Source organism: Corylus avellana, chromosome ca9, assembly GCF_901000735.1.
Source record: "Corylus avellana chromosome ca9, CavTom2PMs-1.0".
Lineage (NCBI taxonomy): Eukaryota > Viridiplantae > Streptophyta > Magnoliopsida > Fagales > Betulaceae > Corylus > Corylus avellana.
Window position 1 is genome coordinate 6,035,329 of NC_081549.1, and position 17,448 is coordinate 6,052,776.

At 33.6% G+C, this 17,448-nt stretch overlaps 1 protein-coding gene across 2 annotated transcripts; it reads left to right on the forward strand.

Annotated features, from left to right (window-relative positions):
• The first annotated feature begins 707 nt into the window (after window positions 1-707).
• Window positions 708-3,106, forward strand: LOC132192068 (uncharacterized). 2 transcript variants are annotated; one of them, XM_059607266.1, is made up of 2 exons: window positions 708-990; window positions 1,460-3,106. In XM_059607266.1, exon 2 carries the CDS (start codon window positions 1,472-1,474, stop codon window positions 2,714-2,716), a length of 1,245 nt encoding a protein of 414 aa, XP_059463249.1. In that variant the 5' UTR covers window positions 708-990; window positions 1,460-1,471; the 3' UTR covers window positions 2,717-3,106. The 2 variants fall into 2 exon arrangements, with proteins under 2 accessions (XP_059463249.1, XP_059463248.1); XM_059607265.1 differs by having other exon boundaries at window positions 708-3,106.
• The last annotated feature ends 14,342 nt before the right edge of the window (window positions 3,107-17,448 follow it).

Below are 17,448 nucleotides of genomic sequence, written 5' to 3' on the forward strand. Positions count from 1 at the left end.
TGAAGAGTTCTTTAAAAGGTTTCCACTTTGTCACCAAATATTTGTGTTGATTATTTCTAGCATGATTTTTAAATTCCAGATTATTTTGGTAAACACTTTTTCAACCCCCTTTTAAGTGTTGTTGGAGCTTTTGATCTACATTTTCAATATGTAAAAGGGGGGAATGAAATTCGATTGGGGGAGGGTGTTTCATGATTTGTTTTTGTTTTCCCCTATTTATATTGTTTTTAAGTGACTGGTGTGGCAAAACTGACTGAACCATGCCACATCAGTAGGGTGTGGTGCTAGTGAGATACCTATATAGTTTTTTTTTTTTTTTTAACATGCCTACAGAAGGGAATGAGAGATTCGAACTAGTTACCTCCGCTTTATGAAACGTGATCCATTGCCAATTGAACTACCTTTTGAGAACGATACCTATATGGTTTCTAACATTACTCTTTGGCAAAAGAAAATTTTAACTTTTGCATTTCAAATTGAGGTCTTTAGAATGTGTAGTGGAAGTCAGTTTGAGCCGCTTGATTTCACTAAAACTTGGGCACTAGATCAAGTGGTAGGCCATGCACTTCATCAACACCGTCATTTACAATCCATATAGGAAGGTTTATAAATTTGTCATGTGTTAATAACACATATAATTTTTTAATTAACATATAAAAATCACATATTCAACTGAGCTCTAGTATGGAGGATATTTCTCTCCCAAAAAATAAAATACACCCAAATGCTGTACCACACGATTTTTCCCTCTCTCTCTCTCTCTCTCTCTCTGTGTCTGTACTTCATTGTGACTTAGCATTCGTTTCCAACACTCATCTAAACCCTGTCATTAGCCTCATCTCTCTGTGTGTGGCCTAGATCGCTAATCTAAAGGGAGAACCATCCATGGCGAGTCGACTCGGGGGCAACCCAGCTCAGGAGGTGGTCAATTTGTCCTTGGACTCAGAATGAGTCTCAATTGAACATCGAGATCGATCCTTAAAAACCCAGGTGTTCAATTTTCTTCACTACCTTTCAATTTTCACTCTTTCCACTCGTAAGCCCCTAGATTTTTGTACACAAATTATTAGCACAAGACCCGAGATGTCAAAGTCATCATGTTCATGACCTAAACCTAGTTTAAGCTCCCAATTTATGCGTTACTACTAGGGTTTTGCATCTGGGTATTAAAGTTTGTGTTGAATTTAGGGGTTTCGATTTGGTTTTCTTCAATTTTGTGATAAGTTTAGGGTTTTTTATATTGGATTTTGTTCCCTTTTTTTTTGTGTGTGTATACAAGTTAGGGTTCTTGTGTCGAATCCTTAATAATGCATGCAAAATTCGGGGCCTTGTGATTTGGGACTTTTCAATTGTGAAAACTGAAATAAAGCTGAGTATTTCTTTTAAAATCTGGGGACGTTGAATTTGTGTAAAACAAGTGTTTCTAAAAGTGTTTCGTCGATTTGTGATGGCTGAGGAGACATCTGATACAATGAATCTTGACTTGAACCTGGGTCCTGTTCCCGAGCCTCAAGCGGGATCGCTACCCACTGACCCTGTGAATTTGGATGATTGGGTTGGAGATCCTCCTAATAATAGATTAAGGGAAGCTTTTAGGCTCAGAGCACGGCAGCGGTGGAGGAGATGGAGGCAGGTTCAAATTCCATCAGAAGCTCGGAACATCTCAATGGAATTGAACCAATTGATGGTCAATTCTGGTGATTTGAGTACATTGCAGACAGGCGAGGGTAGTATGCCCGCAGAGGACAGAATGAATGAGGCTCCAAAAACATGCGACAATAAAAATGCGATTTTGGAAGTTGAGAAGTCAGAGACAAATGATGCTGTTGAAAAGGCTATTTGCCATGATGGGAGCTTTTTCGACTGCAATATATGTTTGGACTTGGCTAAGGACCCTGTGTTAACTTGTTGTGGCCATTTGTTTTGTTGGCCATGTCTCTACCGATGGTTGCATGTCCATTCAGATGCACAGGAATGTCCAGTGTGTAAGGGAGAGGTGACGGTCAAAAGTCTGACCCCAATTTATGGTCGTGGAAACGGTGTTCGTGAGCCAGAGGAGGACTCAAGTCTAAAGATCCCTCTTAGGCCAAATGCAAGGCGGGTTGAAAGTGTAAGGCAAACCCTTCAGAGAACTGCATTTAGTTTCCCTGTGGAGGAGATGATCCGTCGCCTTGGAACTAGGTTTGATTTGACACGGGACTTTGTACAGCCACAGGAGCCTGACAGGGCACACGAAACAGTAGAAAGAACTAATTCCTTGTTGAACCGGATTTTGAACTCTCGCGCGCGCAGAGAGCAAAGTTCAGCGGCTCCCCCAGATGATGTTGTGGATTTAACACAGAGTGACATGAATAGCCCTGAGATCAGAGAAAACCGCCGGCTGCAGTCCCTCTTACTTCGAAGATCACAATCTCATAGAACAACACTTTCTTCTCTTTCAACTGCATTGACTTCTGCTGAAAGGTTAGTTGAGGCATATTTCCGTAACCCTACTATAGGTAGAAATCAGGAGCAGCCCCAACCAGTTGACGATAGGGATTCTTTCTCCAGCATTGCTGCTGTTATAAATTCGGAAAGTCAGGTGGACACTGCTATGGAAATCGATTCCTTGGTGTCCCTTTCAACTTCATCATCCCGAAGAAGAAATGATGCTTCAAGGAGTTCAGATGTGGACAGTGGAGATTCTCGTGCACCTAGAAGAAGACGGTTGAATTAAAAAGGATTTCTTATATCCTAATATTCAATCATCCTGCTATTACTCGTGAAAATGCTCCACCTATGCAAGTGCTCCTTGCCTAAATATTGCTTTCACTCTACAATGTATTTAACCTTTTTCTACCCCTTTGGCTATCATGAGGTGAGTATAAAACTGCTGCAGCTTTTGCTGTGTACAATATCTCGCTTGAAATATTATCCTTTTTCTTCAAAGGGTCTCTGCCTTCAATTTGTACGGGAAACCATATTTGTAGTGGAACATGTGGGAAGCTGTAATAAATTTTCCTGTACATAACCTTGCAAGCAGTTCCATGTGTCCGAGGATGGATCTTAATTTCTTTGTTTCTTCTTAACTTTTGAAGTTTAATGGAAAAACTTATAATTTGTATCAGCATTGGAATATTATAGGTATAATTGTTATGCTGGCATTGTTGTTGCATTTGGATTTTGGTTGACTTGCTCCTTTCCTTTGCTTTAATTTACCCGTCTCTAGTTCAAGATTTAGTGAAAAGAAATGCCAAAAATATGATGATTAGTATTCAGTTTTTTTCTGCAAGTGGCAAAGCTTCATTGGGAGGTTCATTATACCATAAAACAGGTTGAACCTGAAACTGTTTCCAAAAACTGTTTTGCGCGAAATAAATAGACACAAAGTTTAAGGGTACAGTGACTTGCACGATAATATTGTTTTGCTGTTCGATTCATGAGAGCGATGAGGTGAGTATTTTTCATCATTTCATGCATCAGAGCCTTCATCCTCTCTTTGCATTCAATTTCGAGCTCAGCCTTCAATTGCCATATCTTCTCCTTCAACTACTAATTTCAACCTCTGGCAGTGATTCATTTTCGAGCTCTTCTCCTTCAACTACCTTCATCTACTATATGTTTCTTCATCCATTGCCATTTTTTTGTTATTTTAAGGAGCCCATCGATGAGCACAGTGTCATCCAGAGGAGCAGAATAAATTTCAGTTAGACTGGCACTCTTCTCCTGCGATCGGCTGCAAAAACAGCTTCAATCACTAGATGGAAGGTCTGTTTCATTCATCTACTCTCTGTTTCTTCATTATTGACGTTTGTTAGCTTTCAAGCCAGCATAGGAGTTGAGGTTTGCTCTCTTCATCTTCTGTCTTGCTTTGTAGTTCGTATTCTCCTCTTTTTTTTCTTTTTCTTTTCCTTTCAATGTTAAGGTTTAGATCGCACTAGTTTAGACAATGCTATTTTTATAATCGTTTTCCTTGTTATAATTAGGGTTTGAAACATATTTTGATTAATTCCTATGGGCTAAAAGACTCTTGGGGTTTGATCAGTACTTTCTTTAACTTCAAAAGAATCGTCATGTATCATTTTCGTTTTGTGCTCAATGATGTCAAACTCAGCTTGCTCCCAAACATACTGCACATGTGGACAGCAGAATCTAAACTACAGCAAAACAAGTTTGTAAAACGAAAGAGCAAAAGGTTTTGCTATAAATTTGATTAATTTCTGTGCCCAGAAGAGGAATGAACTCAAATTATTGAGATAAGTAATTGTCCCTAGCAACTTAATGGTACCATGCTATAGGGAGAAATATATATATATATATATATATATATATATATATATATAGGTGGGGGAGAAACAAAAGGAAAAAGAACATTCACAAGAATCTTGTAGATATCTAAATTTTATATGAAAGCTCATACATTACATGACCATACTGAATACCAACATCAGGACTTTTCTGCAAGCTGAAGGTTGTTCAGCAGATGAAGGTACAGAGTTCTTGGGCATTTCATGAGCCGAAGAGGCCTCCCAACCTTCTGGATTTTGTTTCTAATTTAGATATATCTTGTTCGTGTGAGACATATAAGATTTAGTTTTTACCTGATAGATTCATTTTCTAGTTTCATTTGTCAAGTTGTGTACCCTACAACTGACCTGTTTTGATCAATAACCTGTTCTTATATTTAACTGTGAGCGAAGTGGTTGAGTTTTCTCATCATATCCCACATTTGGGTTGTGGGAACTTAGTTCTTCATTGTTGGGGGTGGCCCATGAATTGTATTTCATCGTTTCTTGGTCAGTAACGACAATAACTCTAGGATGTGGGAAAAGAGTAGTGCTACACACACTCACTCTTACACTTCTACTCTCACACACTCTTAAGTGACTTCCACTCTCACCATAGGATCAAAATCAAATAATAATCTATCACAAATCTAATGGTGAAAGTAGGTGCTATCTAAAGGTGTATGCGAGTAGAAGTGGGAGAAAGGGAGTACGTGTTGCATTACTCATGGGAAAAAAGGTGCATTCAATGGGAGCTGACCGACTTGCCTATTGTTTTACTCTAAAAGGACACAATTGCTTGCTCTTTACTCTTTAGGTTTTGTTTTGAGCTTTTTGTTTGATTTCAATATTGTTTTGTATGTGTCCAAATTTACTTGTTTGAGGGAATAGTTTTTGTTGTATGTAAATCTCAACAAGTCTATGTGGGTTTACTTATAAAAGATGTGAACTGCAATTTTTCTTGTGTATCCGGTGCCATCTCTTCCAGGCTCCAGGTTTTGATAAAAATGTCAATGTGTCTATAAAGTTATCCAAAGGATAAATCTAAAGAACGATAGAGGGGCATGGTAAAGGTCATTTGCATTTCTTTCTTTTACACAGATGTTGCATTACTAAAAATGATTTAGTAGAATCCAGTCCAGATGGGATTCTTGAGAAATACACAAATGTTCATTATCCTTTGGTTGCTATTTCTAGAAGCACTTAGGGGTATGAATGGATGTACTCCAATTTTGTAGTATGAATAACCATTGGGATACAGGGGATGATACCCAAGGGATTGTATTGTTTCAAGATGTCCATGGTTGGAAAATTGTGATTTCAAAGAATGTCTGTGTCAAACTGCTTTGCTTATCTGCTGTTAGTACAATGATGCTTGAAAGGAAAATTGATGTGGTAATTATAATCAGCTTCTTGAACAATTCAATTTTCATGTGGATATATGCAATTTGGAATGCTAAAAGTACGATTTTAAACCAAATTGCAAAAAGTATATCATTTGAAAGTGCGTTTAAAAAATTATGGGTTGAAAAACGTCAAAAAAACTTTCGTTTTCAATTCGCAAACAAATGGGTACAGTTTTTAAAACTCACTATTTTAAAAGCTAAATTACGATTTTAAAAGCTAAATCCCAATTTTATCAAATGTTTAATTGTGTTTTTAAAAATTGCACGATATAAAATCTGTCATTTTTCTTTTTGGAAATTTTAAACCCAAACGGGCTTTTAAAACACCAACTGCCCACCTTATGAAGGTTTGTTTCCTTTTGTGGGCTGTATAATGCATTACACTCCATCGGCCTTATCCTTTTTTCTTTCCTATACTAACATATTTTCAAGCTCCCCTTATCCTCAATTGATGCAATCTGTGTTTCCAATGGTCCACTATTTTGTGGTGTTAGAATTCGCACCGTTCTCATTATAATCTAAGATTTATAAGAGATAACTAACAGTATTATAACGATGTCTACATTAAGCAGTATAGGACTTAGATTCCTTACAATTGACTATTTAAATTACAGCTAATTCGGATAGCTAATTGAGAGAGGGCCTCGATAGGATTTACCTGACCAAATAAGTAGGTATTGGGATCATCTCACAATTATCACTCGGGTAAGCTGCAATTCACTTCAATCTCAATTCAAGCAGTATATGATGTATCAAAGAAGAGAAAGGCACACCAAGATGGATGCACCATTGTCGTTGTAATCAATGAGATGGGATTTTAGAGACTGGATTAATGTGACTCAATGAGCTGGTTTATGTTGTACTAAAATTACATGAAGTTGAAAACATTTACTTCTTTGACAATGCTGTTGGAAGGAATAATCCTCGCACCGAAAAAAGTTAAATTCTAATTCATTTCAATAGCCGAGACCAACATAAGCACTTGACATTTACATATTTCCACAATGTGGTTTGCAAATAAAAGACAAAGGTCTCCCTGCATTCTAGTTTCAAAGGGGACACTTACATGATCAAATGCTTTTAGGTCAACTTATTTAATCAAAAACTGTTTTAGATAATTGAAAGCTTAGGGACAAATCCTCCAATCTCTCTGCTTGTTGACACCAAATTGAGGCAGCTGGCATCAGGGAAGTATTATCCTTTAAAATCAAACTGTAACACTAACATCCCTCTCTCCTTAGGAAGCACCCTTTTATCCTCTCATGTTTCACAAATTTAATGGTAAATTTATAACAATTAAACGGGTACTACTTAATTATCATTGGTCTACATAAGTAGCTCAAGGGAATGAGAAACTACTGAAATAGAAGCGTACTACTTAATTATCATTGGTCTACACAAGTAGCTCAAGGGAATGAGAGACTACTGAAATGAAAGCGTACTACTTAATTCTCATTGGCCTGCACAAGCCCAAGGAAATTAGGACTACTGGAATAGAAGCCCACACTCCCACCGGCCTAGCAGACAGCCGGCACAAACACATCTTACTTGACGCACATGTTTAAAAAAAAGATCCTATATTATGGAAAGCAATATATAACAAAAAAATTTCATTATCAAGTAACAATTATGACATAGATTAAGTAAAAACAACTCATTAAAGGGCAACAAAATTCAAGAAAATTGGTTTATGAAAACACACGACATAAATGATATTTAGCCTATTTGTATCTTTCATTTTCACCTATATATTTTATTAAAATAAACATCAAAAGTAACATTGCCATCCCCTTCCCTTTTTACGGCGTGCCACTCTAACGTTTAGCTGTCTTGTAGAAATCCAGATTAAGAATTACGCTTGAGTAATCACCGGTTGATTTTCCGCATCTACATACGGAAAAGATCCAATAAAGGTTCCTTTGGTTTGTTTGTTGTGGCGTGAGGTTTGAACTCATGAATGAGGGACACCAATTTCAAGGGTTGAGCACGGGCTAGCCGGTTAGGCAAGTGGCTACAACCTCCTCTTCCTCTCATTTCATTTCATTTTTACTTATTTATTCCGCCATAATTGGCACCCGAATACCAAGATTGACCAGCCCACATTCATTCTGAAACAAATCCCAGTTTTTTTCAATGGGGTAGGTCCTACTAACGTTGTAAAGAAGACATGGGTGTGACTGGTTGAACATTGATGATGATGATGATGATATTAATAAGCATAATTTTTTTTTTTTTTTGATGATGGAGAGTGGTCTCGAAAGTCTAAGAAAAAGGGGAACGGGACGAAATGATTGGGGGACGAAGGGAGTATGATTGAGCACACGGGAGAGTAGTGTGTTTCAAGCCATGTCCTCTGCTCTCCAGACCTCATCATTACCTTCTCTTTCCACACAACTCTCTCATCACCTTTCGTTTTTTTCCAGAAATCCTATCCCCCATTAATCATTTTAATCATTTGCATTGCAACTAATTTGAATAGGATTCCTTGTCTTGTCTTGCATGGAGCTCTTCAACAAATTGGGCCACCAGCCCAGCCCAGCCCAGCCCAGCCTGTAGAGGCCTGCCTAGAGGGCTTGTGCTGCTTGTCTTTAACATTAGGATTAGGATTTCAATTACTCTTTCGACAGAGTTTTCTTTCAAACTGAGTTTGAAGAATTTTTTTCAACTTAATCTATAAAAATGACTGATGTCTATTTTTTTAATAACATGTGAGATACACATAAGTTTTTAATAAAATTTATTCCAACTTTATCCCTTCTATTAAAAAAAAATGTGTTTTTCACATGTTCAAGGGACACATGTCATTTTTATAGAGTATGTTGAAGGAAATTCCTCTAACCCAGTTTGGAAGAAAACACTGTTCTAACTTGTAAAGATATTTAGACTTTCATCCTACCTATTTTACTTATGTTTGGTTTCTATTTTTGTGTAGGAAAATTTGTGTGTCAAAACATTGTTTATGATGAGTTGCAATGTCTATGATTGAGTTAAAAGATTAAATCGTTGTAAAATTCAGTCCAAAAAATAAAGTTTATGAATATTGTCTATCACAAAGTACTCGTGGTAAAGTAGTGATATCTTTTGATTCCAACACAAGATGAAAAAATCCCCATACCTTTGGCAATATGATTCAAAGGGCTTCATGAATATTTTTAGTGTAAATATGTGGAATGTGGTCATGAGTGTTAAATTCTATTAAATATGCAGCAAAAATAAAGATTTAGAATTACTTATAGCCATGTTTGTTCAAGCGAATTAAGAATAAAAACCCTACAACAAAGAAAGATAAATCTTCTTACCTATGCCTACTAGGTCTGACAGATGAAATACACAAGCTTTATTTATAAGTAAGTTAGGGATCCTCGATCAGAATTGTTACCTTATTTATTCATTCCATCAAAGAATAATTACCAAAATAAAAATAAATTCTAAATATTTGATTCCACAAAATAATCCTTAGAATAAATCATTGAACACTGAAATTCTATTTATTTTATAATTGCAGCACATATATATGTGACATACGGATCATACCTTAAATTAAATTTCTTACAATGTAAGCTTCACTAGATATTTTTTTTTTCTTTTTTTTAAAAAAATAATAATAAAATACTCACAAATTACTTTCATATTTATATGATCATATCACAACAAAAATAATAATGATAATAATAATAACTTGTAAAAGGATTTATAAAACCAGCCCAATTATTTTATTTAGGAATGTCAGGAGTTGTCTTCAACACTCAAAAATGTACACTTCAGTCTTCTGCACACCTCTGCCATATGGTAGATGATATATCTTTCTCATGCGGCCTATGATTAAAAAAAATAATAATAATAAAAAAAAAGTTAATAGCTTTTGACTTTTATATTCAGTAGTATAAGGTTATAATTATGGAAAAGCATTCAAACTGGGCATATGCAAGATTAGAGGGTGAATTTTTTGAGGGTCCATTGTCGCATTGTGCCCCAACATCACACAGCATTTTAGGATATTAAAAATTTAAAAAAATACAAAAATACAAAAACACATTTGAATGGTGATGATGATAGTCGTGATGATTATGATTATCATAATAAATTTCAAAAATTAAAAAAATAAAATAAAATAAAATTATTAAAAGCAATTGAGAAAGGCCTAATAATGATGTCCATGGAGGGAGGGAACAAAGATCCTTCCATTTCCAGGGTTGCATGCTAAATGGGTGTACTCTACTGCTGCTCTCCTCATCTTGGTAATCACAAACAAAAAAGAAAAAGAAAAAAAAAGGCAATCATTTGTTTAACAAAGTTGTTTTTTAGTCTACGTTTATGAGTGCTGCACTCTGCAATCATTTATATGATTAATTATATCATACTATTACTTACCAGGGACTCTAACTCTTTCAATTTCCACATTTAGCCAACTCTATTCTCTTTCATTTCTGCCATGCCCCCATGCCTATCAAAACCAACAAATCATTACGCGCTCTCTCCCTCCCTCTCTTTTTAAGGTTATCTCGGAGTTAAATCATCGTAATCACTATTACTAAGATTACTAATAGTAGCTTTTCTTTAATATTTTTTTAAGTTTAAAAAATAAAACTACTTTTTATTTTCAATGTAATTCTCTTATATTATTAAAATATTATTTTTTTATAAAATACAAATTTCTTATTTACCCTCACTTTTTTCACAAAACTCCAACACAATCCCTAATTAAAGGCACAAAGATGAAAAGGGAAAAAATGAAAGAAAAATGTTTATATTAAAATAATGTATAGAGTTGGTTAAATGTAGAGAATCTGATATAAGTAGGTTTTTTAAAAAAAATTTCTAAACATAAGGAAAAGAATGGCATATAGAGCGCATATGCTGCTAGTGCGCGCTCTAATATGTGCATTGCCATCAATTCTACATAAGAAAAAGAATGGCATATAGAGTGCATTTGCTGCTAGTGCTCTAATATGTACATTGCCATCAATTCCCATTATTTTATTCATTCACACCACCTAAGATATCACTCATATTTTATTACCATTACCAGGATTTCTCATTAACCCTATTTTTAATAGGGTTCAAAAATAATTTTTTAGCCAAACATACTCATATATATATATGGACCTTGATCTCACCCTAAAAGAGCACACGGCGGTGTGCTCTTTTACTTCACCCTATATATATATATATATATATATATATATATAAACTAAAAAAAATTTTTGTAAAAATTAGTGATGTTAGTCATATATAAAACAAACTTAAAAACCCCATTGAGGGGTGGAAGTGGAACTACAGCAGGTCTTAAAATATTTATCAATTATTTAAAAATGTCCCAATAATTCTTTTAATAACAAATTTTTATCCCCGGGTTGCCCATGTCTAAAATCCTATTTGCTTCCCTTGCCAAGAACCTAGCACATATCTCACCATCTTTGCATGCATGCCTACCCTCAACAATAACTCTCTGTGATGAAGTAGTTGATCCTCTTGATTATCCTTTGATTAATGCTGCTTTAACCCCAATTATTACACCTACATAAAAATCCTTCAAATACTCTCAAATATGCATTTTGAAGTGTAAATTACCATTAAAATATCATTTACAGTTTTATTTATTATTTCATTTAATGATAATTTTTACCGTCCTAGAGTACTTTCTTTCATCTTTCTTTTGTTTTTTGTTTTTAATTTATTTATAAAAATAAATAAATGAAAGAGAAATGATAAAAATTATTCTCTCAACCATCTCTCTATAGCGAATGGTTGAATCTACCATTAAATTTTTATAGAATTTATATGAGTCTACAAATCAATGATAAATCTATTAGATTTGCAAAAAAATAACAATACTAATTGAGACAATGATTTATAACATATCTCTAAATAAAATGTCGCCCCCACCAATTTGGCAGAGATTTGAAGTAGCCAAACAATTTGGCAGTCCAAACGCAACCATTGTCTAATATGGTCGTTGACTACCTGAACACCTTAATCCAGTTTCTTACGTTTTTGTTATAATTTATATCTAGTATCTGCCAAACTAGCCTTAAAGAAAAGTGGACAAGAGAGGAGAGAGTTGCAGCATCAAAAGGGCAGAAATCTTAGTTAACCACACATTCAGAGGGCTGACAAAAGGACCCATAAAAAAAACTCATCATTGAAAGCCCTTGACAGCTCCTCCTCCTCCTCCTCCTTGGGCACTCCCCCCGATAGAGTTGAATTTTTGCCCACAGCTACACAAACACTACCCTCCACTCTCCCTCTAGCCCCTCTCTCTAGCCCCATGCCCATCACCACCATCCATCCATCCATCCATACTATCTCCCCATCAGATCACATCCTTCTTCCCAACTCTCTCTCCAAAATGTCCATCTTCTTCCTCCTCTGAATAAGTTGCTGGGATCATCAATCAGGGACATTTTCGGTGATTTAAGAAGATGGGCATTTTGGAGAGAGAGTTGGGAAGAAGGATAATAATAATAATGTATTATTAATAATAATATTATTATTATTATTATTATTATTGATATATGATTTTTATAATAATAATTATATATTATTAATAATAATAATAATAATATATAATTACTCCCTACCCCCTAGCCTGGCCTAGCATGATAGCATCATCGATCAGATCATATCTACCTAATTAAGCTCTTATGGTACTTCAAATCTTCCATATCTTTTATCCCCGCTGACTTTCTTAAATGCAAGCAAAAAAGGTCCAACATTTAACCCCTGTAACCCATAATTGCTAATTAATGTTCTCACTTACCAGCTTATCAATTAATGCAGGCATATTAAATTAAGGAAAAGACATGTCATTTCAAATTAGATGCAATATTGCAATCCAATAAAATTTATAATATAAAATAACGCTGCACCATATATATCATATATATTGTTAAATATAGCAAAATAAAACTTAAAACCATAATATTTTTTTAATAAATTCGAAAGAATCTCGTACATCTAATTTTTTCATATAAGAGTAATCATATAAAGTGTTCTAGTGATAGGTAATATGGCCGACCTAGTAAAAACCCATTATAGCCCCTACAAGCACTTACCCTCAAAAATGATAATAAATTCATTTCAATTAGATAATATCTGATTAATTATATTAGAGGAGTATTTTTGTTTTCTAAAAAAGTGAAAATACAAAAATACCTTTCTAATATAACTTTATATCATATTTCTAAAAATGAGAGTATTGAGTTGCAATAATGTCGCTCTACTTACTTGAATAGCTCTTAGAACATATCTTGCGGGATGTGATTTCAAATGTCATAAAAAGCTTTTGGCTTCCCTCATTGGACATCAATTAGTTTTTAGATGAGATGGTCAAAGGCCCGATCCAACAAATGATATCAGAGTCAGGATACTGGGTTTGAGTCGCAGGACCCTCATGTTGAGGGAGAGATTGTTGTAGTACAACAATGTCGCTCTAGTAACTTGAATGGTTCTTAAATCATACTTTGCAAGGTGCGATTTCTAATGTCATAAAAGGCTTTGGATTCTCTCACTGAATACCAATTAATTTTCAAATAAAATGATCTTATGAAAATTGGCATACAAGCTTTAATTGGCAAGTTATTAACTATCTCCTAATATAGATCTTTGCACCATATAGACAACATAGCACTTGAGTTGAATGTCCTCAAGATGTAGCTCAATCAGCTAAGATCACGCCTCATGAAGCATAGGTCACTAATTCGAATCTCTTTTACTTCTCTTGTGCGAACATATCAAACAAAAAATAAAAAAAAACACTTGCGTTGAACAAATATAAAGTTTTTTTTTTGTTTTTTTTTATTATTATTTTATTTTTTCAATATATAGTAGGTCCGCCGGTAAAAAAAAAGGTAGGTCAGAATCTAGTAATTGCCTCATGAGCACTAAGACTAATTAAAAAAGATATTAAATAGGAGAAGTGCTAAAGAGCAAAAGAGAACTGTCAAAAATTCTTTCTAAACTAATGTACCAAGAATTTTAAAATAAAAATTCTTTCCAAAATTCTTGCCACGTCAGTTTAGAAAGAATTTTGGACACTTTTCTTTGTCTCTCTAGCACTTCTTATTAACTAAATATTATCCTTAATTTCTATATAGTTTGATCAACAAAATCTAATTCCCCCATCTTAATACTGCCTTAGAGCATTTCCAACAGACTCGTTTATAGGGAATCTGTTCCCTAAGTTTAGGGAATATGTATAAAAAATCATAAAATTTTTTTTACAGTAGACTCTCTAAATGAACCCTAAACATTAGGATTGTTTGAGTGGAACCCATGATTATTAAAATAAAATAAAAAATGATTCTCTCTCTTCTCTCCTCTCACGTCTCATAATTATCTCTCATCTCTCCTCTCATAAATATCATATAATTAAAAAAAAAAAATATTTTAAAGGAAGCTATTTGAGTGTATTTTAACCTAAGAAAGCAAAAAGTAGTTTAAATCCTTAAATGTAAATAAAATGACGAAAAATCTGCTGGAAAATGCTATTCTATAACACATCCTACATCTACCACCACCACCAGATTATATAAATAGGATCTATTCAAGCAAACTAAAAAATAAATATGTAACCTTTTGAAATTCACATAATTGTATCCTATAAATAGACCTCATCATTGTGAAATAAAGTCAATTCAATCAAAATATAGACCTTTGAGTGTTTTCTAGAATGAAGGTAGATATCAAAGTCAGTTAAAGGAAAATTCATATATAACCTTTTTTGACTTTCAAACCTTTGGCTGTGTTTAGCAAAAGTACTCGAACTATTTACCTCAAAATCAACTCTTAATATTTTTATTTTTACATCACATCAATTATTTTTTATTATTATTTAAATAAAAAATTATAATTTTTTTTTTTTTTAACTTTTTCATACAAAATATAATTAATTTTTTCTCATATTAATCATATTTGCTACAGTACTGGGCACTCCCTTTTTATAGTCAAAGGCTCCTATTAACACAATGGCCACATGCTGTCATTAAGATATAAAGCTGCACAAAATAAAGAGAGGTTAAAGGGTGGCCGGTGGTAGACCTGGCCAAACCTCCTCTTAAGGTGGTTTTAGGGTTTCTTGCTAATAATGGGCCCTTCGGGTTATGAATATAGCTCGTCGGCCTAATAAGCCCTTGGCTTGTGCGTCAGTTGGTTACAAATAATCTAAACACAAAATACTTTTTTTAAAAAAATAAAAATATTTTCATGTTCATATTATATCAAAACAATTTTTTTAATCAAAATTAAAAAGAAAAAGAAAACTCCCAAAACACATAAAATAATAGAACAACAGGCTTTTTTTTCTTGAGCTTGAGAAGATGTTAATTATGTAATAAATAAATACTTTTCTATTATAATTTTTATTTCTTTATTTGGCACACTTTACATACTAAAACCACCTGCCACTATAGTTTATAAATAGAACTCATTAGTAATACATATTTAAGCAATCCAATAAAGATGTAGGCTATTCAAATTAATCTGCTACAATTAATATTTAATCTATTATCCTAATATACATTTTAACTCACCATTTACATGCATACAAGTTGATACATCAGCATGAGTGGTTTATACATTAATAATTTAAGCTGGTTTCACAGATGCAGTGGTATTAGCTGTTGCAGATCATAATCAGTCTTATCACATCTCATTATCCTTAACATGGAAGAAATCAAATTGAATACGAAGATATATATATAATATTATAATATATGGCGGGGCGGGGTGGGGGGTGGAGGATGAAAAGGCAAAACGACGAAGCAGTGGTAGAGACTAGACATAAGAATGAGGTAATAATGAAGGAGGAGTGGGGACCCACGAATGAAGCCCCCCCATGTAAACACCCGACGTACAAATGATTGCTGTTGTATAAATTGTCTCCTTAGGACGCTGCAGGGCTGTCCCTCTGCTTCGGTCTTATCATTATTGATCATTGGCGAGTATGCGTGTCTGTATTTATCTCTCTCTTTTCTTTTTCTTTTTCTTTTTTCTTTTTTTCTTTTTTATTTCTTCGATCTTCTTCTACCCTCTTCTGCGTGGTTCCTCTTTCCCTCCGCCTCGCGCCCATAAACCTATATATATATATATATATATACACACACACTCGCTTTCTCTCCGCCCTCACGTCATTCCTCTGACTCTGTGTCCCAGACGCTCATCATTTCTCCACTCACGCCTTCCTCACGTGACTTTCCATCTCCCTTTTTTTTCTATTCCGTTACGTCACATCGCTCCATGCTTCTGCAGCATATGCATACCTACATAGTACTACGTACTGCTACTACTACTACTACTACATATGTATATATGTATGTATGTTACATGTATGTACACCGACTCTGCATGCTGTTTGTACTCCAACATCTAACTACTTGCTGTCCTAATCTTTCTGAAAAAATATCTTTTTTTATTTTTATTTTTTTTTAAGGCAAAAGGCAAGCTTATTTTTTATGAAATAGGATCAAATAAGATTCGGTTAGTTATATTAGATAAATATTTTTGTTTATTTAAGAAGTAAAAAGACACAAATATACTTCAAATATCATTAACCTGAGACGATCTTGTTCTATCTTTTAGCACTACTTTCCTTTAATACTATACACATATTTTCACTTTTTTACACTAACTTATATGCATTTATTTTTAAAATTATCATTAGATTTGAAATGAATTTTTATTTGATGGTAGTTTTAAAAGTCACCTATATATATAAGAAAGTGGGTATAAGAAAAGAAATGGAGAATATGTATAGCATTACTCTATTAAAAATACCAATAAAACTTCACATTTGGTTAGACATTTTGGCCAAGAATTTGATTACCTATTGTAGCTTTGCTGAGCACCATAATTCAGCGTACAATGGATAACAAATGATAAAATATTCAATGTGATTTTCTCTTTTTATATATATATATATATATATATATATATAAAGAAAAAATATTTTAAAGAGAATTTGTTAAAAGAGGATAGTTAAAATGGTGAGTCGGATATAACTATCTAAAATATTTTTTTAAAAAAAAATTGTAACTTTTTAGCTAAACTCAATCGGATGTAAATGCTCTTACTTAGTATGCATACTCATCTAACTAACTTAATCAAAGTGTAAGTAGAATTTAGCAAGGAATTCAAGCACTATTTTAAAAATAATGTGTTCTAAGTGTATTTTGTTTTTCTTTTGTGTTTTTTTTTTAAAAAAAAAAGTATTTTGAAGTAACATAAAAGCGAAAACATATTTTGCATATTGAAAATAAGTGTTTTGGGTTTATTTGTTAATATCTTTGACTTGAGAACATAATAATAATAATAATAATAATAAAACATTAACACATGTTTGTTAAAATGTTTGCTATCATCTCAAAACAAAAACATTAACATACAATCTAAAATATACAAATAGTTTTCATCTTCACTTTATATCAAAACACTTTGTCAAATAAAAAATAAAAAATACCTCTAAAATACATTAATAAACATATATATAAGTCCTTAACAAGCATGCATGCCTATGGTTCTTAAACATTGAATTCAAAACGTATTAACTATTAAACCATATATAAGAGACCATGCCACGCCACAATCATTGGTGGTTTAATCTTTGTCATAGGTTGTTGCTGACGAGTGTCAATCTTATTTATCAAATTATGGTTGTTAAACAACTATTATCACACATATCATACGTTGCTTTATTACCATGATATCATTGACCAAAAATCCAATGACAAAAGTAAACATAATTACTGACATAATTGTTGGATTCTGATAGCCTACGTTAC